This window comes from the organism of the source record quoted next, unplaced genomic scaffold (genome assembly GCF_019419815.1).
Source record: "Pyrus x bretschneideri cultivar Hongxiangsu unplaced genomic scaffold, Pyrus_bretschneideri_v1 Contig51, whole genome shotgun sequence".
NCBI classification, from domain to species: domain Eukaryota; kingdom Viridiplantae; phylum Streptophyta; class Magnoliopsida; order Rosales; family Rosaceae; genus Pyrus; species Pyrus x bretschneideri.
Window position 1 is genome coordinate 2,573,970 of NW_025999789.1, and position 25,587 is coordinate 2,599,556.

At 38.9% G+C, this 25,587-nt stretch overlaps 3 protein-coding genes across 3 annotated transcripts; 1 reads left to right on the plus strand and 2 right to left on the minus strand.

Moving 5' to 3' along the window:
• Window positions 1–49: 49 nt before the first annotated feature.
• LOC103931489 (enhancer of mRNA-decapping protein 4) lies at window positions 50–7,797 on the plus strand. Its single transcript, XM_009341000.3, has 12 exons — window positions 50–1,112; window positions 1,554–1,603; window positions 1,692–1,848; window positions 2,016–2,234; window positions 3,127–3,255; window positions 3,355–4,953; window positions 5,257–5,616; window positions 5,737–5,856; window positions 5,968–6,138; window positions 6,692–6,856; window positions 6,982–7,107; window positions 7,200–7,797. Exons 1-12 carry the CDS (start codon window positions 285–287, stop codon window positions 7,506–7,508), a joined length of 4,233 nt encoding a protein of 1,410 aa, XP_009339275.2. The 5' UTR covers window positions 50–284; the 3' UTR covers window positions 7,509–7,797.
• A 1,184-nt stretch (window positions 7,798–8,981) lies between these two features.
• LOC103931488 (chaperone protein dnaJ 11, chloroplastic) lies at window positions 8,982–9,723 on the minus strand. The gene has a single exon (XM_009340999.3). The coding sequence runs from the start codon at window positions 9,645–9,647 to the stop codon at window positions 9,213–9,215; it is 435 nt and encodes a 144-aa protein (XP_009339274.2). The 5' UTR covers window positions 9,648–9,723; the 3' UTR covers window positions 8,982–9,212.
• Window positions 9,724–15,291: 5,568 nt separating this feature from the next.
• On the minus strand, window positions 15,292–19,957 carry LOC103931487 (probable galactinol--sucrose galactosyltransferase 1). The gene is made up of 13 exons (XM_009340997.3): window positions 19,533–19,957; window positions 18,509–18,768; window positions 18,314–18,404; window positions 17,985–18,033; window positions 17,798–17,889; window positions 17,612–17,719; window positions 17,390–17,524; window positions 16,892–17,302; window positions 16,637–16,778; window positions 16,473–16,540; window positions 16,241–16,375; window positions 15,942–16,159; window positions 15,292–15,844 (listed from the first exon to the last, which is right to left on the minus strand). The coding sequence occupies exons 1-13, from the start codon at window positions 19,721–19,723 to the stop codon at window positions 15,471–15,473; spliced, it is 2,274 nt and encodes a 757-aa protein (XP_009339272.2). The 5' UTR covers window positions 19,724–19,957; the 3' UTR covers window positions 15,292–15,470.
• Between the last annotated feature and the right edge of the window lie 5,630 nt (window positions 19,958–25,587).

Genomic DNA, 25,587 nt, shown 5'->3' on the forward strand with positions numbered 1-25,587 from the left:
ATAATAATCACCTCCTTCTCTCTTGTTGTGGTCTCTTCCAAGTCCCCACTTCTTCACTCCAAAGTCCTCCCTCATTCCCACAACTTTTAATTATTTTTCGCTCCCTCTCTCTCCTCTCTGCTCATCACTCCCTTCAGATCCCACTCTCTCTGCAAATCCCAGATTCCCGATCGCCCGTTTCTCTCTCTCTAAAATCCATTCCGTCAGGGAATCAAAATCCCATCTTTTTCATTCACTTACAAAACCCACACACACATATTTATAGATCTGCTGCTCCTCCTCCCATGGCTGCCACCGGGAATCAAAATCCGCCGCCTCAGCAGCAACCGCCGCCCTTCGACATGCAGAAGTTCTTTAAACCCACAAGCCCATCTCCTCTCAGCCCCCAAACCTCAACCCCCGCCCATTCAAACCAAAACCCTAACCCTAATTTGAGTTCCTCCTCGTTCCCAATCCCGCCCGCTTCTTTCCCTCCGCCCACGGGGCCCTACTCGTACCCGCCCCAAACGGCACCGTTTCACCACCATCAGTTTCAATACCACCCCCACCCGCAGCAGCCCCACCCCCAAATGCCTTACTCTCCGCAAGACCACCACTTGCTCCACCAGAGGTCTCTCTCGTTTCCCACCCCGCCCCTCCAACCCCCTTCTAATTACAACATTGGCACTCCCGCTTCCAACCCCAACAGCACCGGCGGTAGCAATTCCAATTCAAGCCCGAATTCTGGTGCTCGAATCATGGCGCTTCTTGGTGCTCCTTCGGGAAGTCTAGAGCCTGAGTTGTCGACTCCAACAGGTGTCTCAATGGTGCCCGCTCTCCCTATGGGGATTCCATCCACTGGCCCGACTCGAATGCCCAGCAATAAGCTGCCGAAAGGCAGGCATTTGATTGGTGATAACGTGGTTTACGATGTGGATGTTAGGTTGCAGGGTGAGGTTCAGCCACAGCTCGAAGTTACGCCCATAACCAAGTATGGTTCAGATCCTCAGCTTGTGCTTGGCCGCCAAATTGCGGTTAATAAGTCGTATATATGTTATGGATTGAAGCAGGGGAACATTCGGGTGTTGAATATACACACTGCATTGAGATCTTTGTTTCGAGCTCATACGCAGGTTTAAGTCAAATCTTGTATTCTAATTTGTATTCACATCATAGTTTTTTTTGGATTGGTTATGTGCTCTTTTATTTTGTTAAATGACATTGCAGTCTTTGTCGCTATCCGGGGTGTTGATGCCCTTGCATAGTTCATGAATTCAAATTTAGATTCTTTACTTTCGGATGGCTGAAAAAGTTAGTATGACTTCATGTACTATAACTTATGTACCAAGAAATTGGCAATGGGAGTTAAACGGAAAGAGAGAGAGCAGTGCTTGAAGTACTGAATTGCAGGAAATATCACTGCTTGACAATTGATATAAATAAAATAGCTTGATTTATTGAGTGCTAATCTTATATTCTGTGTCTATCCCTCATTAGATGCGGTTTTTGTAAAGCAATGTAAGCTTGCAAGTTTTTATTATCTTACTGATCTAAGTGATGTCTTGTTCTGCCAGAGGGTCACCGACATGGCTTTCTTTGCTGAGGATGTTCACCTTTTGGCTAGGTAGATGTTTTCTGCTATTCTAATATGTATATATTTTTTTTTTGCTCATCTAGTTTGGCTTTCTGTTATTTGACATAAATTTGTGCAGTGTAAGTGTAGAAGGACGACTCTTTGTATGGAAGATTTCTGAAGGTCCAGATGAAGAAGGTACGCCACAAATCACTGGAAAGGTTGTCATTGCTATTCAGGTAGTTGGAGAGGGAGAAGCTGTTCATCCACGAGTTTGTTGGCACTGTCATAAACAAGTAATTCATCCCTAACTCCTATTTTTATCGAACAGTTAATGGCTCCTTCCATTCAGTGCCTACAGTCATTTTCTGTACATTTTTTGTTCTTCTTTTTGGCTTTGAAGTTTGAATTGGCTGGATGATCTCTCTTTTACTTATGAGTATTATGAAAAATGATCTTACAGGAGGTTTTGGTAGTTGGGTTTGGAAAGCGTGTACTAAGAATTGATACTACTAAAGTTGTGAGGGGTGAAGCCCCTTCTGCTGATGAGCCTCTCAAATGTCCCGTTGAAAAGCTGATTGATGGAGTCCAGTTTGTCGGTAAACATGATGGAGAAGTGACCGATTTGTCAATGTGCCAATGGATGACCACCCGTCTGGTTTCTGCTTCTATGGATGGAACAGTATGTACCTTTACTATATTTGAAGGCTTTGTTTCACCTTACATATTTTCTTGTAGTGAAATTAGTGAAACTTTATACAGCATTTTTGAACGGTTGAAACAAATTTAAGGAATCCCTGTTGCCTGCTCCTTTGTGTCATGGAAAAAAATTCAACTTGGTTATTTGATTTTTGAGTCATATGGATTTGTTTACTGTTTGAGGTCAAATTTTAGACACGTTGACTTTCATTGCATATTTTATACTGTTTAATTTATTTGCTCTATGGAGTTTGGTCTAGGTTTGAGGTAAAATCTTGCATACATTTTTGCTTCCCTTGCATATTTCACAGTTTGCTTTATGAGTTATGTGGGTTTTGCTTAGTGTTTGCGTTGCATATTTTTTTACTATTGGCTTATGACCTGTATGGAGTTTGGTCTAGATTTAAGGTAAAATCTTGCATATGATTAGCTTCGCTTGCATGCATTCTACTGTTTGCTTTGAGTTATATGGGTTTTGGTCTAGGTTGAGGTGAATTTTTCACTGCCCTTTTCTATTTTCAACTATTTCTGGTCAAATTCTTGAGCTCACCACCTTTTGGCTCATACATTTTGACTGAAAATTTGTCAACAAAATGTTTCTCTTAATACAATATGGCTGGTCAAAAAGTGTGTCCGGTTTTCTGACCCATAATGCAAATGGCTCTGAAGGAATTCCTGGTTCCAAAGTGACTCTGAGAAGTGTCTTGATTTCTACATCAATGTTTGTATTGAATGGGTAGAGAAATAGTCATGGGCTGTAACATATAATTCACAAGCATCTACTGACATGCACGCGAACACTTTCCTTAAACATTCCTGTTGATGTTTTGTAATAGTTTGTGCTTATTCCACACGAAATGTATGTCATGCAACAGATAAAGATCTGGGAAGATCGCAAGGCTCAACCTCTTTTAGTATTGAGACCCTATGACGGCCAACCTGTTTATTCAGCTACATTTGTGACGGCTCCCCACAGGCCAGATCATATTATACTTATCACAGTGGTAAGTATTTTTTATTCTTTGCTTGTATTATAAGGGTTCTAGTTGTGTTTCTGCGTGTAAGAATGTTCTAGTTTGTAATTATATAAATCTGTTTTATAGGGGCCACTTAATCGGGAAGTGAAGATCTGGTCCTCAGCGAGTGAAGAAGGCTGGCTGCTTCCCAGTGATGCTGAATCATGGAAATGTACCCAGACATTAGAGTTGAAGAGTTCTTCTGAACCCCGAGTCGAGGAGGCATTCTTTAATCAAGTCATAGCATTGTCACAAGCTGGCCTTCTCTTACTTGCAAATGCTAAGAAGAATGCTATATATGCTGTACACTTAGAATTTGGTTCTGATCCAGCATCAACCCGCATGGATTACATTGCAGAATTTACTGTTACCATGCCTATTTTGAGTTTTACAGGGACCAGTATATCTTCTCATGGTGAACAGATTGTTCAGGTTTATTGTGTCCAGACACTGGCCATTCAGCAGTATGCTTTGGAATTATCAAAGTGCTTGCCTCCACCACTGGATAATGTGGGATTAGAAAAGTCAGATTCCAATATTTCACGTGATGCAATTGGGGCTGAAGGATATCTATCTGGAAGTAAACCCACAGAGGCACTGCTAGCGAATTCATCACCTAAACCAGCCGTACAAGAAAGTAGTTCTGAGGGTGCAGCTGCCATGAGGTACCCTGTAAGCGCTAGTTCTGTTGAGGCAATCACTTCAAAAGATATTACCACTTCAAATACAGAATCCAGACTTGTTTCATTGGCATCGGCAACGAGTGACTCTGATGCTGTTTTTGTTGCATCACCACCTATTACTTTGAGTCCTAAGTTGTCTGGGAAATTTTCTGGTATAAGAAGTCCAGCAGATAGCTCTGAGGCAGGTCGCACACTTAATGACCATGGTGGAGACCAACAAGTCAATGATTACTCAGTTGACAGGCAAATGGACGCTGCTCATTTAAACATGTCAGATGTGCCTGCAGTGGATGAAGACTCGAGGAATGATGAACCTAAAGTTGGACAAGATGATTTATCTAGTGTGCTCAATCCCCCTATCATGTTCAAACATCCAACCCATCTAATAACTCCCTCTGAGATTTTAATGGCTGCTTCATCTTCTGAAGCTGCTACTATTGAAAGCAAGAGTGAGGGGGAGGGAAATATGCAAGATGTTCTTGCTAACAATGATGTAGGTAATTCTGAGGTGGAGATGAAAGTAGTGGGTGAAACGAGATCTACTCAAATTGATGAATTTGGCTCGCAAGGAGAACCACAAAAAGCTATCTCAGAAAATAAAGAAAAATACTTTTGCTCCCAGGCATCAGATCTTGGAATTGAAATGGCCCGAGAATGCTGTGCGCTACCAGCAGAAAATTATGTTACAGATGAAGCTCGGCAAGTTGATGATGCCAGCGTGACAGAACCACCAGGCCAGTCTCATGCTGGAGACGAAGACCAGGACTCTGCAAAAGATGTTTCTGTGTCATCTACCCCCCCAACAGTTTTGCAATCGCAGACATCAAATACAAAAGTGAAAAAACAGAAGTGGAAAAATTCACAAGCATCAGGTTCATCGTTCCCATCAGCAACTGTGCTCAATTCAATAGATTCCACCAACGAACATGGTGTGAGTTCAAGCCTACCCTCTTTAGAAGCTGCACACCCTCAAATTATGGCCATGCAGGATACGGTTAATCAGGTAATTGCCAATCCCCGTACGGTAATATTTGGCATATGAATTATTCTCCACATGACAACTGAAGACTTTCTTTTCTAGTTTGAAGACTACTCATCCTTTATCTTGACAAAATAGTGCTACTGCCACTTCAGTGCCTCTGTTAATCTTTTTCTTTGTCAAATTGGAACATGTTTATATTTTTGGAAAAGTGAAAAAGTTGTATGTATATGATGTAGTGTGGGTTGTGTTGTAGAAAAGTGGACTGGACCTGTATTTATTTCAATCATCCTTATCTTTACTTTGTGTACTTTTCTGTTCGTGCAGCTACTGACCATGCAGAAAGAACTGCAAAAGCAGATGACAATGATGGTTGCAGGCCCTGTTACAAAGGAAGGGAGGAGATTGGAAGCTGCTCTTGGGCGAAGTATGGAGAAGACTGTAAAGGCCAATAATGACGCTCTATGGGCTCGTTTTCAAGAAGAGAATGCAAAGAACGAGAAGTTATTGCGAGACCGTAATCAGCAAATAACCAGTTTGATCAATAACTTCATAAACAAGGACTTCCCAGTCATGTTGGAGAAGGTGGTGAAGAAGGAATTATCTGTGATTGTACCAGCTGTTGTTCGTGCTATAACTCCAGCGATTGAGAAGGCCATACCTTTGGCTATTTCTGATTCCTTCCAGGTTAGAACTTTGGATGATTTGACCCCTTCTTCAATAAAGCTGGCCTAGAATTCTATATGATCTGGTATCTTTCATAATAAAGTTGCCTTCTAGTTATCTAATTTGATGCATGTGTTGCAGAGAGGAGTGGGTGACAAGGCTGTTAATCAGTTGGATAAATCTGTTAACTCAAAACTTGAAGCTACTGTTTCCAGGCAAATTCAGTCACAGTTTCAAACTTCTGGCAAACAAGCTCTTCAGGTGTGTATTTGCCGATGGTAGCTTAACTTTCTTGAATTTGTAATCTGAATATGTAACATGTTACCTTGGTTTTGACAATTTATTTACTGATACTATGACCTTTGCACACAGGATGCTCTCAAGTCTAGTATGGAAGCTTTGGTAGTACCTGCCTTTGAGAAGTCATGTAAGGTCATGTTTGAGCAAGTAGATGCTACGTTCCAGAAAGGAATGGTTGAACACACAACTGCGGCCCAGCAGCACTTTGACTCTGCACATTCGCCATTGGCACTGGCTCTAAGGGTACGTATGCTTTTACCAAGTCCAACCATTTTCTTCCTGATAATTTTTTGTTGGCAAACTTCCCTTCTCTTATATTTGAACGGTTATAATCCTTGGGGTCTCAGACTATATTCAGAAAACAAGTGAGAGATCATGTGCTCGTTGTCAAATACAGTGGGCCAAATATGAATTTTGCACAATGATCTTGTTTGATGTTTTATGTTTAACTGAATGTAAGCTGATATATCAGGTTTTTTGTGTGTGGTGTTTTATACGGTTCTCCTTGCATGAAAGTAGCATTTGTTGTACACGGTAAATATCATTAGAGATAAGGATATGATAGTTTGTGTTGACTGAAAAGATGATTCTATATTGTAAGATACAATTGTTTTCTTTCGGTCAGTCAAGGTTTTACTCATGATATCTTTTGGAAATGAAGGGTTTTTTTTTTTTTTTTTTTTTTTTTGATTCCTTTGCTTTTGCTATGTCTTTTGATACCCACTGCATGGCTTAATTTCGTATTGTATGTTCATCTGTTCCTACGGTTGATTTTATATTTTGTTGATATTTGCAGGAAGCTATTAATTCTGCATCATCGGTTACTCAAACCTTAAGCGGAGAAGTGGCTGATGGTCAACGTAAGCTCATAGCTCTTGCAGCTGCACGGGGAAACTCAAGTGCAGTAAATCCTATGGTCACACAACTCACTAATGGACCTTTGGGTGGTCTCCACGAGAAGGTTTGTTCTCTATCTTAAATTTGTGGAATCTGTGGATATGTAACTCCAAAATGTTCAATTTTATCATTGAGGGTTGGTTGGTCGACTATTTTTATCATGAAAAGCAATTTATTTTTGCATGATAGGTTGAGGTGCCTTTGGATCCAAAGAATGAGCTATCGAGGCTGATATCTGAACGCAAGTACGAGGAGGCTTTCACAGCAGCTCTGCAAAGAAGTGATGTGACCATCGTATCGTGGTTATGCCATCAGGTATGCTTTAGATGATACACATGGTGGTTATCAGAGATTCTGAGCTTGCAAAGGATTATGAGCCTGAAACATTCTTACGGCTCTTTTTCCAGGTTGATCTGCGTGGGATATTGCTGTCGAATCCTGTTCCCCTGAGCCAAGGTGTGCTTCTCTCTCTTTTGCAACAACTGGCCTGTGATATCAGCAATGATACACCCAGAAAAGTTGCGTGGATGACGGATGTGGCGGGTGCCATAAACCCGACTAACCAAATGATTGCGATGCACGTACGGCCTGTATTTGAGCAAGTTTACAATATACTGCACCATCAACATGCCTTGCCTACGGTCTCTAGTGCCGAACACACTAGTATCCGACTTCTCATGCATGTCATCAATTCCATGATGATGGCCTGTAAGTGATTATCCATCTCTCGACAAATCTACCCTTGTGCAAGAAACAATTATTATATGGACATTTTGTACAAAAATCTGCTGTGATCTCTTATGAAAAGCGTCGCCGAACCGTGTAGAGTCAGTTTTCGTCGAATTGGATACATAGGGCTTAGGCATTTCGGGTTTCTTTCTTCGGGATACTGTATTTATCGTCTGTTTTTCGCCTTTCTTTTGCTTGTCATAGCTCTATGTAAACTTGCAATTTTGTGTTTTCTTCACACCTGTGAATGCATCTGTGTTTCTATTTTTCCTTAAATTTTAGATGTGTCTTTCAAGGTTATGGTCAATAATTTGTAGACAAGGTCCCCAACAAATTGCGATGAGAGTCAATTTATGGTACATGTTTAAGGAAGTGAGTTGATATTGTTGTACCAATACAACTAACATGTCGTAGGCTTAAATGTTAAAATGGTTTCTGTGTTTTACCATACTGATCAATTTAGTCGTCGTGTTTTCAATTTTGCCAATTTGGTTTCTTTGTTTGACTCAGTCGATATGCTCCTTTTCAATCCAATTACCGTTAAAATTTTAAAAACATGTTTTAAATTGATAAAAGGAACAACAAAATTGAAACCTCCCACCTCCTACATTTCCCCTAATCCTAGCCACCGCCATTACCAAATCCATCCAAAACCAACACTTCAACCACCATGAATCGTCCCATAACCACTCATCCTATCTCTCTCCGAAAAAATCACCCCACTTTCCCCCACCTGCGATTGAATACTGCGTCATTTTTCCGCGATAAATCGACGCTGCATTGCTCTCCACCTTCCGCTCCACTGCGCCAGCGTTGACGCATACGACCCTAATCCGAGCCATCCTTGCATCCATTACCTTCGTAGCATCGATCTGCACCCCTTCTCCCCCTTTGTAGATCTCTCTTCCCCACTGCACATTCGTGACTGGAGATGTTGCCTTGAGTTCTTAATCTGAACTTTTTATTTTATTTTATTTTATTTATATCTATATTTTTTTTAATTTTATATTGAGCTTTTCATATTTCTTAACTAAATAGAGTTTTTAATAAATTAAAATGAAATATTTAACAGTAAATTAACGGAATTGACTAGAATGGCCAACGATTTATAACAGAAGAACTATGTTGATCAAATTTAAAAAATGAGACTAAATTGATAATATAAACACATGAACCCTTTAGACATTTAAGCTTATTTTTAATCATTTTATTAGAACCCAAATAAAAGGGTCAATTTATCTTGGGTGGCGCTACTCACAAATTCTTGAATTTTAATTTTGTTACTAATCATCTTAACTTGTTAGATTAAATGTTAGATTAAAAAGTTGACGAGATTCGAACTTACACCGTGATGCAAAGATAACATTCTTCCCCATGGATCACTTGCAATCATTGATCACCTTTAATTCATTAGATCCGACAACAAAAAATTATTTAAAAAAAATTAAAATTAATATAAATAAATAAATAGATGTAGTTTCCGTTCAAATTCATTCACTTCGTACCCCGTCATCATAAAAGCATTTACAAAAAATTTCCCTACCTTCTAATTTTTTTCTTTTTACACGTCACTCTTAAATTTCTTTTCTTTTTCAAGAAAAGGAAAAAAAAATAAACACAAGCAAAAGTCGGTGTCTGCTGAGTCAGCGGCGAGTCTGGTGGACCCCGGGATTCTATTCGCTTTACGTTTTCTACCAGCACTGGTCCGTTTCCCACCTCCGGGTCGAGTAAAACCCGTCGGCTCGAAACCCGACCGACCTTCTCTGCCGATTAAAATCAATGTGAGCAGCGCCCAACGACATGTCGTACACCGCCCGGGCCGCCGGATCTGACAGCGTGGCGTAGGCGTTGTGAATCTGGATGAAATCCCGGCCGTCGGACTCCGACCCCGACGCGTCCGGGTGGTATTCCTTGGCCAAGCCCCGGTACGCCGACTTGATCTCCGATTGCGAAGCGTTGGCCGTGACTCGGAGGACGTCGTAGAGACTCGCCGCCGTGGCACCGAGTCGCGGCTTGGCCTCTGTGAAGGCCTGGGCGGAGGATGCCTTGATCTGGAAACTCCGCCGCTGGGGCGGTGGCATTTTGGGAAGGGGGTTTGCGGCCGGGGGGAAGAGGGTTGTAGACATTGGGGATTTTGGCGGTCTGCGAAGGGCAATTTGGGAATTGGAAGAGTTTGGGAGGGGGAGTAGGAGGAGGAGGAGGAGGATGGTGTGAATGGAACTTTTGAAAAGGAGGTATAAATAGGAGTCAAAATGCAAAGACGCAGCAAAATCTGTGTGTGCGCCGTGGGTTTTCAGGGGGCGCTGACGTGACACGTGTTCCAGCGGCTTACAGTTTATATTTATTGCTTCTAGAAGCACCAAGGTTTTCCCAAAATACACGGCTTTGGCTAATGGTAAATTAATTTTTAATTTAACTATTCTTTAGTCTCACATGCTATGAGCAATTCGGTGAATTTTGATTTAAATATATATATATTTTTAAATTGTTTTAGTTGTCGGATTAAATTGAGTTATTATATATATTTTTACTGTTTGATTTGTTCATATTCAATCTTAATAGTTGGATTTAATATTTTTGTATATTTGATTTGAAAAAAAAAAAGGAATCTGAACCGTTGGTTGAACCAACGGTCTAACCATGTGGATTGTCCGGTAAATAAAATATTTGTTCGTTTTTCCATAAGTGACCGACAGAGTTAGCAACTGGGTCCTAGCCTCTAACTTTGACTCATTGTCTGGATTAAATTTGGACAGAAAATAATTTTAACCCAAATTTTTTTAGCCCAATGATTGGAGAAGATGTGGGTGAGTTTAAAACTTAAATTTTGAGTTTCAACCTAACCATTGGAGTTGGTCTAATAACTAGGGTTTAGTGAATGTATCACTAAATTTGTGTGATTGACCTGATATTCAACTTATTATAAATGTCTAGTGTGATACTTAATTATAATTGGTTAATTGCGTGTAAAAAAAAAAAAAAATCTATCATATGCGAATGGTACATAAAATTGTAACTTGCCCAGGTTAATTTTTTTTTTTTTTTTTGGTAAACAATGAGGAATACAACCCAAATTAAAACTAACTCAAAATAGCAATGAAACAAAACGAGTTCGAAAGACTCCAAAAATTTCGTCTATAAGAGTCAATTCAATACAGGCAGGAGGCTGATCAAACACATGAACGCCAACATTCATATTAAAATTTTAATTTGCCAACTGATCCATCACATAATTCTTCTTCCAGAATTACAGTTTCGATAAAAAGAAGGAAGTAAGTTTCTAGTATTTATTTTTCATAGAACACTTGTAGATATTTTGTAGAGGCATGGTGATGAAGATGGGCAGGTAACTACATGGTGATGAAGATGGGCAGGTAACTAACTATGCTAGCAAACTTTACTTAAAAACTTTTTCCATAGTGTTGGTGTTGTAGGACGTGCCTTTTTTTTAAGGAAGATATTTCAAGTGATATCACCCAAGTCAAGTCACAAAAAGACATATAGTTTGCTGCATACTCTCTGTTTGATAGTGTGCTCCTATACTATAACAATTTTGAGTAGAATTCTCTTCCCTTTTAATCCTTCTCTTCAAACTCAAGAGTTCTCAAGAAATTTGAACTGTTTAAATTAGTTATGCAATCTCCATTAATTAATTTCATTGACCGCTTCATAAAGACTAAAAAATGCAGATGTTCAATTTAAATTATATACTTTGAATTTTTTAATCTGTAAGTTCTTGAATGTAAGAGGCGAAGATCTGAATTTATATTAAGCAAGTATAGGAAGCGTGGCCCTCCCGAATAGACAAGTGAAAGGGTGCTCTTTCTAACCACCATAGATGGAGTTGAGTTGGTTTGCCACGTAAGAAGGGCTTCTAGAAACCCTAGTCTTGCTGACTGAAAAATTGTACTCCCTACGGCCTCTACACTCCTAACCCACGCAGGCATTAAATAGTTGGCACTAGGTTATGCCACCCTTCTAGAAGCCTTTCTTTTTTCCCAAAAATGGGGAGGGAGAGAGAGAATAATTAGGTGGTAATGGAAGGCTTTTCCTTATTCTGAATGTATGATCAGATCATGCTACAAACGATATTACTATTTTAAATTAGACGGGGAGAGAGAATTTGAAATTCAAAGATAATAAGTTAAAAATTAGGGGAAAAAAAACTCTGTCTACCAAGAGAATCTATCAATTGCAGGCATGCAGCACAATGAAGAGTCTTATTTTCGTTACAATATCAGAAAAGTTTGATCATTATCATCTTCTAATGTGGTAAAGGATGTTAGTCTTATATATATAAGAGTCTTGTTCTTCAAAGGTCCTCATTTTGAGAATATGTAAGGACCAAATGTATATTAGTCAAAATATTAAATTAGTTTAGATTCAAATACTTAAAGTAATTCACAACTTAATAAAGCAAAAGCAACTTAAAATCCATAAACCATTAGAAAACTCATTTTCTTGTTTTGCTTTGATAATTAAAAGCATTTCAAGTCATCATGTTTGCTATTTTAATGCTTCCAAAACAAATGTTTCCTTACCATTAACTGAAAGATTTGTTGGTGTGCCGGGAACACGACTCGATACATCAAGTGTCATTATACAAGTGGATGGACATTTGAAAAGCAGAAAACTTCCCCCCCAACACTTGGTATAGAGGGACGTGTTCCTTGGTACACTGAAAAAATTCTCCCATTAACTACCCTAGTACACTGAAAAAATCTCTCCCATTGACTACTACATAGAGAGCTAAGAGCTTTTTGTTTCTCTCTAATCCTTGGATCCTCCTTAAGGGTCATACATGAGAAGATCAATCGAAGTATTCTGAAAGAAGTTCTGGATTAATTAGTGCGTGCTTCATGTCTAAAAACATCCTCCGGGGTCGATCTCTGTATCCGCCAACTTCGGAAAGTATTAAGCATGTTATAATCTCCGACTCCATTAGTGCATTAGGAAAGGCTACAAATTAAACAAAAATGACATACAGAATTTCTCCCGAGACTCCTATAAGTCTAACAAGTAAGTTACCATCTGTCTAACAAGTAAGTTACCATATGAAGGGCGAAGTCTCTTTACTTTTGCTGCCCCAAGAACCCACATTGTCAATTCAATTGGTGTTCGGGTATGGCAACTAAAGTTCTTGCTCAGATCGAAAGACAGCTTGTACTTGTCAAACTCAAGTAACCAGTTCTCAACTAAGTTCTTATTAACCCATTTTATTCGCCTGCTTCATACAATGTAAGAAATTCAAACCGTTCAAGTTTAATCGTGTAGTCTGAATTTGTTGATCTGCGAGTTCTGAAAGTTGTGAGATTCCATGAGGATGTGAATTATATAAAGCAAGTATAGGAAGCGTGGCCCTACCGAATAGACAAGTGAAACGAGTCCTCTTTTTAACCACTATAGATGTAGTTGAGATGATTTGCCACGCAAGGAAGGCTTCTAGAAACCCTTGTCTTGCTCGCTAAAATTGGGCCTTAAAACTGGGAAAAGGTTTTGGGGATCTTGGAGATTTCGTGATCATGATCGTTTATTGTATATTATGCGGTTAGTTTTCGTTAGGTACTATTTATATTTAATTTAAAATTTAAAATAATTTCTGATTGCACGATATACGATGAACGATCACGATCACATAATCTCCGAAATTCCCAGAAAAAAAACCGACGAGAATCGTTTTCCCTAAAACTGTACTCTCTACGGCCTCTACACTCCTAAAATCCACTGTGGCATTAAATAGTTGGTATTAGGCCATACCACCCTTCTAGAAGCCTTTCTCTTTTACCCAAAAAAATAGAAATAGTAAGAGAAAGAAAATGGAAATAATGAGATGGTAGTTGAAGGCTGAATGTATAATTAGATCAAACAGGATGAAGACGAAAAAACGATATTTGTTATTACAAGCGATATTAATATTTTAAGTCGGAGAAGGAAGAAAATTTGAAACCTAGCGTACTTCAAGTTATCATGTTTGACATTTAATTCTTCGAAAAGAAAATGTTTGAACTTTGTAGTCTCCTTGTCATTAATTGAGATTTAGTATAACGAAAACACGATGGTATATTAAGTGTCATTATACAAATAAATAGACATTTGAAAAACAAACTTCTGCTCAACACTTGTACCGAGTCGTGTTCTCTGATCCACGGAACGGAAAAATCTCTCCCATTAACTTCTACATGAAGAGCTAAGAGCTTTTTGTTATCTCTAATCCATGAATCCTCCTCATGAGACGTACAAGCTCTAGGTCTGTTGTCCCCTTTTGTGTCTTCTTTGTGCTCTAGGTGTGTTGTCCTCTTCTGTGTCTTCTTTGTGTCTCTTTACTAATATTTTGACATCTGTTCTTTAACTTACCTTAGAGAAAACTCTGTTAATTTTTTTATTTAACATTTTAAAGTTAATAAAAAAAATCCGTAATAATCAGAAAGGTTGTTTGGGTTAACAAGATGAGCAAATCCAAAATATGCTTTCTTCTTTGTGGCTCTACAACTTCCTTTCGAGTATTTTACTGAAAATCAAGATGCTCGACACTCTTGTACAATTGATCAATACATCCTTTCAAAGAGCCAATCTGATCTTTTATTAACTTTTAGATGTTAAATAAAAAAGTAAACTGAGTTATCTCTGAATTAAGTTAGATGACACATGTCGAAATATTAGCAAGAAGACGCAAAGGAGACACGAAAGGAAACTTCAGACCTAGAGCTCTTTCCTAATGCACTAATGGAGTCGGAGATTAAAACTTGCCTTATACTTTCCGAGGATGGCGGACGCAGAGATCAAATCCGGATGATGTTTTTTACATGAAGCAAACCCTAATCCAAAACCTTCTTTGAGAATACATCGATCGATCCACTCATGTATGAGACATAGGAGGATTTATGGATTAGAGAGAAACAAAGGAGACACACAATATGGGACAGCAGACATAGAGCCAGACAAGAATTACATACAGAATCTCTGCCGAGACAAGACAGTAGTATAGGTCCAACTAGTAAGTTACCATATGAAGGATGAAGACTCTTTACTTTTGCTGCCCCAAGAACCCACATTGTCGATTCAGCTCGTGCTTCGGGCATGGCAACTAAAATTCTTGCTTCGGATCGAGGACGGTTCTCATCCGAGAGAGGAGGGAGCCTGCCGGTGAATTTTCAGTCAGTCATAGGAAGGCCAGATCGTGTTAGGCATGTAGCAATGCCAAGTATCACCGTACTAAACACCCATTCTGCAGAACCGATCGAGAAGCCAATAGCCAACCATTTTCGGAGCATGAGGTCCTCCATTTACACTGAACACTTATGATGAAATTGTCATGGAAAATGAAGTTTATTTGTTCGGTACAGCATCGTCATTAGAATTCCATTCGTACTACTTCATAAGAATGTAGGTGTTCATTATTTTCACGCAACGAACGACTGCTCGTTCCAAAGGAACATCCTTAACCGAAACCCAAAACTTCCCCAACTCAACGTTCCATATTCACTAACGATCCGATCCTAAGTCTGAAGCATCGAAGTATAATAAAACGTGTGGAGAGAGGAAGGAACTTCGAGCAAAGATCGTAAGGCATCCACGCATCAAAAAGACGGTGTCATTCCACTCAGATTGAAAAGTGCCCTATGTGATTGTCCTTCACAAGAAGCAACGCTGCTACTCAGCTCCGCCTAGCAGACTTTCCACATCACAAACATTGGGCAAACATCCAAGCAAGCAAACATTCCATGTCAAGATTCAAACTATCGAAATAATACTAACGGTCACACATTTGACTAGTTAAATAGAAGCTTTCATTTCTCTCCCAATTTCACGAATACAAACTGCAAGCCACGATGCAGACAATAACAGCAGTCTGCATTTTCCTTCCAATTTTAGTTACTACAACGACAAGGTACACCGCTTCCTTCTACACGCCTACACAACATTCTAATACAACACTTGTAATTTATACCTTAAAACTCGATGATGATGTCCCAAAGGTGCAGTTCTTTCTCTGGCACCCTCAAATCAGTGGTGAGTAAACCAGACGTGTCTTCATATCCAAACTCAGTTTCCTCCGAATCAACTGTTATCCTCTTGGGTCGAGCTGATGAGTAGGCTCCAAATGTGCCACATCCACGAGCTTTCACGACAACTGTTGTGCTTGTGTTAGGTTCATCATATTCTTTTATGGCTCCCCCAGAGTTCAACATCTTGATTAGGCCTATGGGAGCAAATTTTACGCCGTTGGACAGTTCCTTGACGGGAACCACTGTGAAGACTTCATATTCCCGGGTTTTTAATGTTATTGTCATGGATGCATCCTTGGGAAGATAAGACACCTCTCCTGCAAATTTAATCAATGAATTTGTTAAATACTCTAAATAGTATGGTCTACTAGTAAAGCGTCAAGCCTACATCAACAAATCAAATGCTAAACTTACCACCAAGATGAGAAAATACGACAACATCCCCAGACCATTTCTCATCTGCAACCTTGGGCAGATAAATAACATCTTTAGCCCGAATAACCCCGGTAATTGTGCCTGGTTCCAGGTCGTGGATGAGGTTCGTCTTTCCAACCTTACACCACCCAGCTCCCTGGCAATTGAAGACCCCCACAACTCCAGTAACATCGTTCAGATTCCATATCTTCAGAAGACTGTAATAACATAATTTAGATTAGAAAACACATATTATTTGAAGAGACAAAACCACAAAAGATTGATGTCCTTTTATGAACCTTTTCCCATCTCGGGCAGGATCAGAAAATAAGCAATCTCTTGTTGGTCTTCCTGGAAGTTTGGCCCTCAAGATAGATCCATCAGGAAGTACGAGCTTCCTCAGAAGATCGAAGTCATGCTGCCCAGGCTTGTCACTGCATCACATATAAACAGCTCATATAAATTTGTCTCTGGTTTGATTATTTTCATATCAGAAGGAGAAGTTGGCAAAGACAAAAACAAATACCACACCTAACATAAATTGCACATCCTCCAACTGCGCGAGCTGCTCCATGATATTCAGCCATTGGATGCAGGCTCTAACATCCAGAACAAATCCAAAATAAGAATCGAAAACTAAAACAAAATAGGAGAGTACTTGAACTTCAAACTAATATCAGAGTTTGGCTGCTTACTTGAAACATATCCCAATCCGGCTGCATAAACTCCCCAAGGAAAACAGTGTTGTAAGCAACTGATGCGATATGAATTGTATGCGACGCTGGATCTCTAGGCCAGAAATCATCTGATGCCCTTATAACAGCTGTACGCTTCACACTAGCAAATTCAAGGTCACACCAAATCATTAATGTTGAGAATTCATACAAAAAAAATTCAAGGTCTTACGAAATCAGTAATATTGCGCACACAAATGTGAAATAGATTTTTACCTGTATAAAGCATCTGTATTGTGACTCATACAAGAAATAATTTCGTTGTTAGGAAAGTTTCTAGCGATAGACGCTTCCAATGCTTGATGGTATTTTCTCGTAAGCTTTACCCTTCCACCATGGCCTGCCCCTAGGGTCTCAAGAATGTTCTGAACATCAACTTTGACTCCATCTATACCAGCTGATGCGAGATAAGAGTGCAGTTCATCATAAAAGTTGAAAACTTTATCGGGATTCACAAGGCCGAGCCCATTTGTGGTAATATTTTTCAAGGCAAAGCAATCCTCATTAGACTCAACCCCTGGAGATGAAATTGGGTAGGCCAACTTTGAATCGTAGTGTTCCATTTCAGCAACACCAGGTCTAACACCTCCCCAATATCCAGTTATGGCATGCCACACATAAGCATATCTGCAAGTTCGAAAACAAAACATAAGTACTTCCTAATAAACTAAATGGTTGTGACAACCAAATGTCAGAAAATACAATAAGACTTACTTCAAAGCGTATTTTTCTTTAATTTCGGTAACAATGTGGCGAAGCCCCAAAGCAGGATCCTCTACCCTCTGACCCTCTTTACCATCTTTCTGAAATTTGTGGTTCTCTTTGATATGTGTTAATCTGTTTGCAAAGCTGCAAGAAAAGAACAGAAATATTAATATAACGAAATCTGTAAGGTGAGACAACGTGAAACGAGAGTACTTTGGACCAAGTGCTCACTTTGCTGTGTTATCAGCTATGTATGGAACACCAGAAGAGTCCATGTCGACTGACTGCCATCCGTCATCAAGAATAACGAACTTTGGAGGGGCTCCACCACTTTCTAGGCTGCAAAAAACACTTGTTACTGTCTCTGTAATGCTAATGTCGAGTATTCAAAAGCATCCATAACGAGAATATCAGTACCTCTGCAATCCTTGCTTCAGGCCTTCTGAAGTCACGTTGGTGTAGAAAGCATCCCATGTACACCAGCCAAACCAGTTCAACATGTCTGGCATCTGAAACATAAAGCATATTCACTTAGAGATGATCGAATTGAGGGAAAAGAAAGGGCGAGTTCAATTTACAAGAACTGCGAAAAAGATTACGTTACCTTCTTTCTCTCACGAGGAGAAAATGTCTGCAAATGTTTCTCCACAGTCCTGTGTACAGTTAAAGTTACAACTAAGTCGATCGTATACACATTCACAAATAAATGTTGCCAAGAAAGAGTGGCAGTCCCAATTCAATTTTATTTTCGACTTCAACGAGGAATCTCTATCAGAACTTCAATATCTTCGTTTATCCTAAACTAAAAGCACGGAGATCTAATTCCTTTCTACCATTTTCAACAAAAAATTTAATTGAACATTTTCACAAAGTGACGAGCAGAAACCAAAGAATATATTAGCAAGCATGCAATTTATTAACTCTTCAACTTACTTCACAGAATCTGTGATGACATCGAAGGGGTCTGATCCGGCTCCAACGAAAACCAAATGACTACCCTCAAACCCATCAACAGCAGGATCTCCTACAAAACGCAGATTTTTTGCCATTTCAAAACCAACCAAAATTACTTGTAACGGAACAAAAATACATATGAAATTTTTTGAAAACCTTTTCCTTTTGCCTTACCACTTTCTAGGCAGATTTCAATCTCATTACGTTCATTTCCTTGAAGAACAGCCCTGAAGTCCCCTTCGAGAATCGGTAAGAAAACTGTATAAGCTGCAGATTGATCCGCTCCATCATTGCTTCCTTCACCAAAATGAGAATCAATCTTTGTTTCCACAATCAAAAACTGAGTCTCAAAGGGAACATCTTGGCCACTATTGCCCATCCTCTGTGTCATCCACCATAATTTAAACCGGAAAACGCACATAAAACGCAATCCCCTGCACAAAAAGATCGATTACATCAAACATTCACGTAGGTTCAAGCCACAAATCCAAATTATGAATCTTAACCACATCACTAATCACAATTAGAAAATAGAAAAGACAAGATCCTAAAACTTACTAAAGCTTTAACAATTCATTAACATTAACACGGAATTAAGCCACAAATCTAAAAGTTGACACCTTTACCACATCACTAATCACAATTAGAATTTGTTATTAAATGACTTGTATACATCAACATATAATCAAGTAATTAACCGAAAAGCATATGTTGAAGCCAAAAAATCCAAATTATGACACTTTCCCACTCTACAAATCACAGTCAAAACATTAAAAACAAAAGATCACGAAACTTACTTAAAGTTCCCAATTGCATTAACACAAAATTAAGCCACAAATCGAAAATATGACCTTTCCCACACCACTAATCACAATTTAAAAGTGAAAATAAAAGAACTTACTCAAATTTCCAATTGCATTAACACATAATTAAGCCACAAATCTAAAATATGACCCCTTTCCCCATCACTAATCACAATTTAAAAGTGAAAACAAAAGAAGTCACTCAAATTTCCCAATTGCATTCACACATAATTAAGCCACACATCCAAAGTATGACCTTTCCCACACTACTAATCACAATTTAAAAGGTAAAAAAAAAAACAAGATCATACTCAAGTTCGCCATTAACTTGACGACTAACACGTCGAAAATCACAGTTAAAAAGGTGAAAAAGAAGGAAAAAATGAAAAACTTACTCAAGTTTGCCAATCGGAAAGACCCTGCGGCTACCAGTGTGATCAGATTGGACACCAATGAAAGCACCATTGGCCAATGCACCCCCACATGCCGGAGTAACCACAACGTTGTCATGAACCTCAGACAACACTTTGTTCCCCAACACCACCAAGTTCCCACCCTCCACAGAAATCCCAGCCCCAACCGTCATCTTTGCTCTTCCTCCGCCGCAAAAAGCCCACCAAAAACACCAACTACAACTCCAAAGTTCGAGTGAAACAAGAACACCCCAACACCAGCAATGGAATTAAATTGCAGAGTCAGACACGAATACTGGAGAAAAATCCACGGAGAGGTATTTATAGCATAAATTATAAACTGTCGCAATTAATTGTTGAGTTATGCAAATTTGAATTTTGCAATCCAGGGACTCCGTGTAAATCGGGGAAAAAATGACACTTTCCTCAGATATTTGTTCAAACGTAAACAAAAATATCTTTGTGTTGGCGGGAGAGCGATATATCTGGGATTTGCTGCATGTACCGTGTTGCCACGTATATCAATCATATGTATTTTCGAAGCATATTAAATCATTGAGTTGTATTATTGTTGTCGACTTCTATATTTTCGACAGAGAAAGTTATACACCAGTCTTTCGATTAGTGGCCGTCAAATCTGTGGTCGGAATAAATACATAGTAATGCTTGAGAAATTCTTCGGTGTGCCAAAACACTGAGTTTTTGGCTAATTATATTATTACATTTGACGTACTGAATTGTATTTACGATTGAAAAATATCTTTGTATGTTGAATCAGAATGTTTTGTCATACATACACAAAGAAACATGTGATGTGTACGAGCATAATGATATTTCAAGAAATAAAAAGAAAAAGAAAAGGTTTGAGGTGTGACAATAATTCTTGGTTAACATAGTGTCACGTATCTACATCTTGTAATTTGGATGATTGATGAGTTTAGACTAATGAGGATAATATATTAATATAATGAACATCTTATAATTTGGATGATTGATGAGTTTAGACTAATGAGTATAATATATTAATATAATGTAAGTGAATTCGTCATTCTAATTTGTGATTTTGAAGGTATTCTGAAGTCTGAATAACTTTGGTTTCAAGATGGATGAGTTTTTATTACTTGAGCGATAGTTTAATTTAAGTTAAATTATAAGGTGAGGCGTTCGAACTTGAGTGTTAAGGAAAAACACAACTCTAACTGTCTTTGAATGTCATTACAAAATATTTATCAATGGGGTGTTGTACTAAGTACATGAATGTAGCCAAGACGAGTGAGGAAAAAGATGGATCAGTTCCGGCCTTTCTTTCGTTAATAATTATGTGAGGTTCTAAGAACGAAAGAGGATGGGAAAGCGTCATACCCAAATGAGGAAAGACACAAGAGTGTTTAATTTCTTATGACACTAAGGCTCCGCTTTGGTATTGGTTTTTTTTTTTTTTTTTTTTTGTCCTTCCTTCCTTCAAAAACTGCTTTGAAGTAATAAAAAATTGTTTGGTAAAAATATAATTTCTTACTTATTTTACAAGTAAAAACCTTTAGTCAACAATTTTTATAAAAAACGACGTTGAGCTTTTAATAAACATTTTAAATTCATGCAATAACCTTGTTAGCTTTTAAAAATGACATTATTTATTCTTCTACACACATTTTCTCCATCCGAGAACAAAGTGACCGTCACTACCTACCATTACAACCACTAACCTTACACCACCACTGTTAGTACCACCGAGGACGCTGCCAACCCCGCCGTTACCACTACCACCACCACTGCCACTACTAGTACCACCAAAACCAAAACCAGAACGGTAATACCCTAAAAATTTTAATGTATGAATTAGATATTCATAATTATGAATATGTGGAGGAAATCCAAAATAAATCAATTTATGGTTATGAAAATTGAATTGAGAATTTGTAAAAATTTTGTTTCCGGAAATTATTATAATTTACGTCGTAAAAATTTATTGATATGTAAAAAAGATGAAAAAGGCCCCTAGTTGGTTTAACGTAATTTTATGAGGACGTATGTTATCCTCATATATTTCATTGTATTTCTTGATATATTTGAAAAGAGGACGACCATACCAGCATGTAGGCGAAAACCGTTCGTGAAACGGAGTTTTAACAAAAGAGTTATTAACATATAAAGTTAGGGACATTTTTGTAATTTACCCCTCATTTAGAAGGCTGTAGATTTTCTGGAGCAAAGAGATGTGCCACGTGTATGGCTGGAATGAAAGGAAAAGAAAAGAAAAGAGAGAGATGAATGGCTGTGATGGAAAGGAAAGAATAGAAACAAGGAAAGGTAGAAATGAAGGAAGGGAGGTGGGACCAATGGGAGGAGGGAGCCGGGAAGGGAAGAGAGAGAAAAGGGAAACACCGGATCACCCTAGACTTAATGACCTGACCTGGTTAGCCGGCTCCCGTGAAGGTTTTCGACAATTTTCTGTCTGATTCTTGGCTAGTTTCGTCAAATTATTACTTGGAAAAGTGTTTTCAACCTCCCCTTTGTAAATTCTATCAAAAACCCGAGCTATTTTGGACTTGGTTTCGTGGGAAATGCACCGGTGGGTGTACGAGGTGGGCAGCGACGATTTCGCCATTTGGGGAAGCAACACGGTCGACTACCACCATGGTTCGACTCCTGGTGAAGCAGGAAACAAAGCCCAAACAATTGTAGGGGCAGCGGAGCACCGGAGGTGACAGATCGAAGTCACCCATTTCTAGGGTTTCCGGGGGGTTTGAAGGGAATTGGAGCTTTTCCCGGCCAAATTGGACTTGGGCACAGATATAAAACTTGCTCTACTCATTGAAATCTTCATTTCTATGAAATTTGAGAATTTTTGGAATTAGTTGAATTTTTCGGCCAGTAGAGGCGGCCGGCAACCTCGTGTGGTGGAGTGTGGGCCGAGACCCCACCTGACCTTCCGAGGCTAAATTTGATACCCCAAATCCATATTTGACATTTGACTAAGCAATTCCGTTATTTGAGTATAATTTCGTTAAGATCTACCATTTAATCATTATATGAATTGACGATTTGACCGTTGGATCGACATCAAACTTTAATACATGATAGTACGTAATATATAAGGACCATAGGAAACTACGGACTGGGAATCTGATATACGAATTTTCTCGGATTGGACTTGTAATTTCGTGAAAGAATTGAATTGTGATCCGATTGTGAAAGCTAATATTGGATATTTCCATTATTATATGGTGAACTACGAAATGCTTGATCCCACTCAAGGGTACATAGGCAGTCTAATAGGGGTTAGATGCAGCCTTAAATAATTGAGATTAAATTTTTGTTGGAGATTTGAGGGAAGAAAGAAATTATGGTGATTTAATTGAAAATTAAAATCTTATGTTTTTGGTAAGTAAATTTTGGTTGTAGATTTTGTGAGTAATTAGGAAATTGAAATAAAGAATAAGGTTTAATGGTAGTAAAATAAACAAGAGTTTGAATTAGGCCTATCATTGGAATTATTTCCCGAAAATAAATATTTCGGGGCGGGACGTTACAAAAACTGCCACCACAATCACAACTGCCACCCCCTCCATGTTGTTGCTTTACCACCGTTGTTACCTCTGCACCCCAACCACCACATCTCTTCACCATGGTACTCCTAACATTGTCGTTGTCATCACCACTACCCTCGCCACCGCCACTGTCGTCATTGTCTCACCACCCACGACTACAACCACTATCCTTACACCACTGTTGTCATCGTTTCCACCTCCACAACGAATGCCAATGCCATTGCCACCACCTCAAATCTCCACCACTACTACCTCTACACCTTAACCACCACACTGTATTATTGGCACTACTACAACCACCACAATCGTCACTATTACTGCTTTTTGCCACTGCTACCTCTAAACCTCAATCACCACACCCTGTTTTTGGCACCACCACCATAACCCACCATTGTCGCTATCATCACCACTGCTGCCCCTGCCATCACTATCATCACCACTAGCTTTACCATCATGTCCATTTTTTGTCATTATGTACGATTATATTACTTTATATTAAAATTTACCAAATGGTTTTTGTCACATCCCGGGCCGGGGCGGATCATTTCCCGGGCCCGTTCCACCACCGTAGCACGATATTGTCCGCTTTGAGCTTACCATTCCCTCACGGTTTTGTTTTTGGGAATTCACGAGCAACTTCCCAGAGGGTCACCCATCCTGGGAGTGCTCTAGCCCTCTCCTCGCTTAACTTCGGAGTTCCTATGGAACCCGAAGCCAGTGAGCTCCCAAAAGGCCTCGTGCTAGGTAGAGATGGAATATACATTTAAGGATCAGTCCCCTGGGCGATGTGGGATGTCACAATCCACCCCCCTTAGGGGCCCGACGTCCTCGTCGGCACATTTCCGGCCAGGGATAGGCTCTGATACCAATGTCACATCCTGGCCCGGGGCGGATCATTTCCCGGGCCCGTTCCACCACCGTAGCACGATATTGTCCGCTTTGGGCTTACCATTCCCTCACGGTTTTGTTTTTGGGAACTCACACGAGAACTTCCCGATGGGTCACCCATCCTGGGAGTGCTCTAGCCCTCTCCTCGCTTAACTTCGGAGTTCCTATGGAACCCGAAGCCAGTGAGCTCCCAAAAGGCCTCGTGCTAGGTAGAGATGGAATATACATTTAAGGATCAGTCCCCTGGGCGATGTGGGATGTCACAGTTTTACATTGTTTTTCATGCTCGCAACACTTCAAAAGGTACAATTTATCAAATGCTTAGCTGCTTTATTTTATAGCTGATTATTCTTAAAGCACAACAGAAATAATTTTTTTTTTAAAAGCATAACAATTGCAAATTGGCCCTAACCCTCCTTGTTTCTCGTCCTATTTGATGTTAATCTAAAACTAAATTAATGAAACCCTCTTTGTCAACCAAAAGAGGATAAAAATACAACTTTATCTTCTATCACAACAAAAAGTTAAGGATAGTATTGTAATTTCACAAAACAAAATTTTACTATTTTTTTAGGAATTGTTATTAGCATTCCAAAAATCTCACTTTGCACTCCTAACTTTCTATAATTAGAAAGAAAAATACACTTGTGAGGAGTGTACAATGAGATTTTTGGAATGCTAATAACAATTCTCTTTTTTTAAACCTCACCTACATGTAAGTTTATCATCTCTATTTTTTTTTTTAAACAATCTCCCTCCCTCTCTCCTCACTCCTATGTTATCTCTCACTCTCTTCCTCTCTCCTTCAATTTTAACAACTAAAGTGAAAAATTTCACATACTTTATGTGTGAACATATATTAATGTTGGTTAAAATAGTTGGAAAGGAGGTCTGCAAAGATCAAGGGTGTTTTTGAAAATCTACTTGGTAGGGTTCGTGGACGGGAAAGGAGAATCACTTGATTATTTTCTGAAACAAAAATCTACTCTATTATTGTGGATTTCCAATGACGTGACTTCCGGCACCACATGCACTGTAAGTTATTCTAACTTTGAAAAGTAGAAGTGAATTTTCTCAAAACAAAAAGGTAGAAGAGAAAAGGAAAAAAAATCAGAGAAAAGTAGAATAGACAAGTTATCCAATAAGCTCAAGCTCACGTGAACCCTACCACGTGGAAAAGTAATAAGGGTTTCCACCCAATAATTTGGAAACAAATCATGAGGCTTGGTTAAGTTATATGGAGAATGATTTGTATGAAATTGGTTCCCCGTCACGTGATCAAGGGTGGAGTCAAGTACAAGGTTTCCCTAGACTATAGTATAGGAAGAGTTTGGTTCTTCAAGCTTAAAAATATTAATTTTTATTAATATTTTTAGGTTAATTTATGATTTTTAATTGTCATATTTCACATAAGAAATGAATTTTTTTCATTAGTAAGCCTATTTTTAAGAATAATAAGAGATAATAGATATTAAATAAACTCATCACTTTAACCAATATTATATTTAATAATAATAAATTAAAACTTTCATATCAAAAATGGTTCATTATTTTATTCACTTGAAAGTTTTGAAGGCTAAAAACCTGGAAAATATAGCATA

What these genes read in the sequence shown, in the direction of transcription:
- LOC103931489 (XM_009341000.3), top strand. Translation starts at nt 285, where the DNA reads ATGGCTGCCACCGGGAATCAAAATCCGCCGCCTCAGCAGCAACCGCCG. An exon ending in CTATTTCTGATTCCTTCCAG is followed by an intron (nt 5,617 to 5,736) that starts GTTAGAACTTTG and finishes CATGTGTTGCAG; the next exon opens with AGAGGAGTGGGTGACAAGGC. An exon ending in TGGGTGGTCTCCACGAGAAG is followed by an intron (nt 6,857 to 6,981) that starts GTTTGTTCTCTA and finishes TTTGCATGATAG; the next exon opens with GTTGAGGTGCCTTTGGATCC.
- LOC103931488 (XM_009340999.3), bottom strand. Translation starts at nt 9,647, where the DNA reads ATGTCTACAACCCTCTTCCCCCCGGCCGCAAACCCCCTTCCCAAAATG.
- LOC103931487 (XM_009340997.3), bottom strand. Translation starts at nt 19,723, where the DNA reads ATGACGGTTGGGGCTGGGATTTCTGTGGAGGGTGGGAACTTGGTGGTG. An exon ending in TGAAATCTGCCTAGAAAGTG is followed by an intron (nt 18,405 to 18,508) that starts GTAAGGCAAAAG and finishes TGCGTTTTGTAG; the next exon opens with GAGATCCTGCTGTTGATGGG. An exon ending in GGATGTGCAATTTATGTTAG is followed by an intron (nt 16,376 to 16,472) that starts GTGTGGTATTTG and finishes TATGTGATGCAG; the next exon opens with TGACAAGCCTGGGCAGCATG.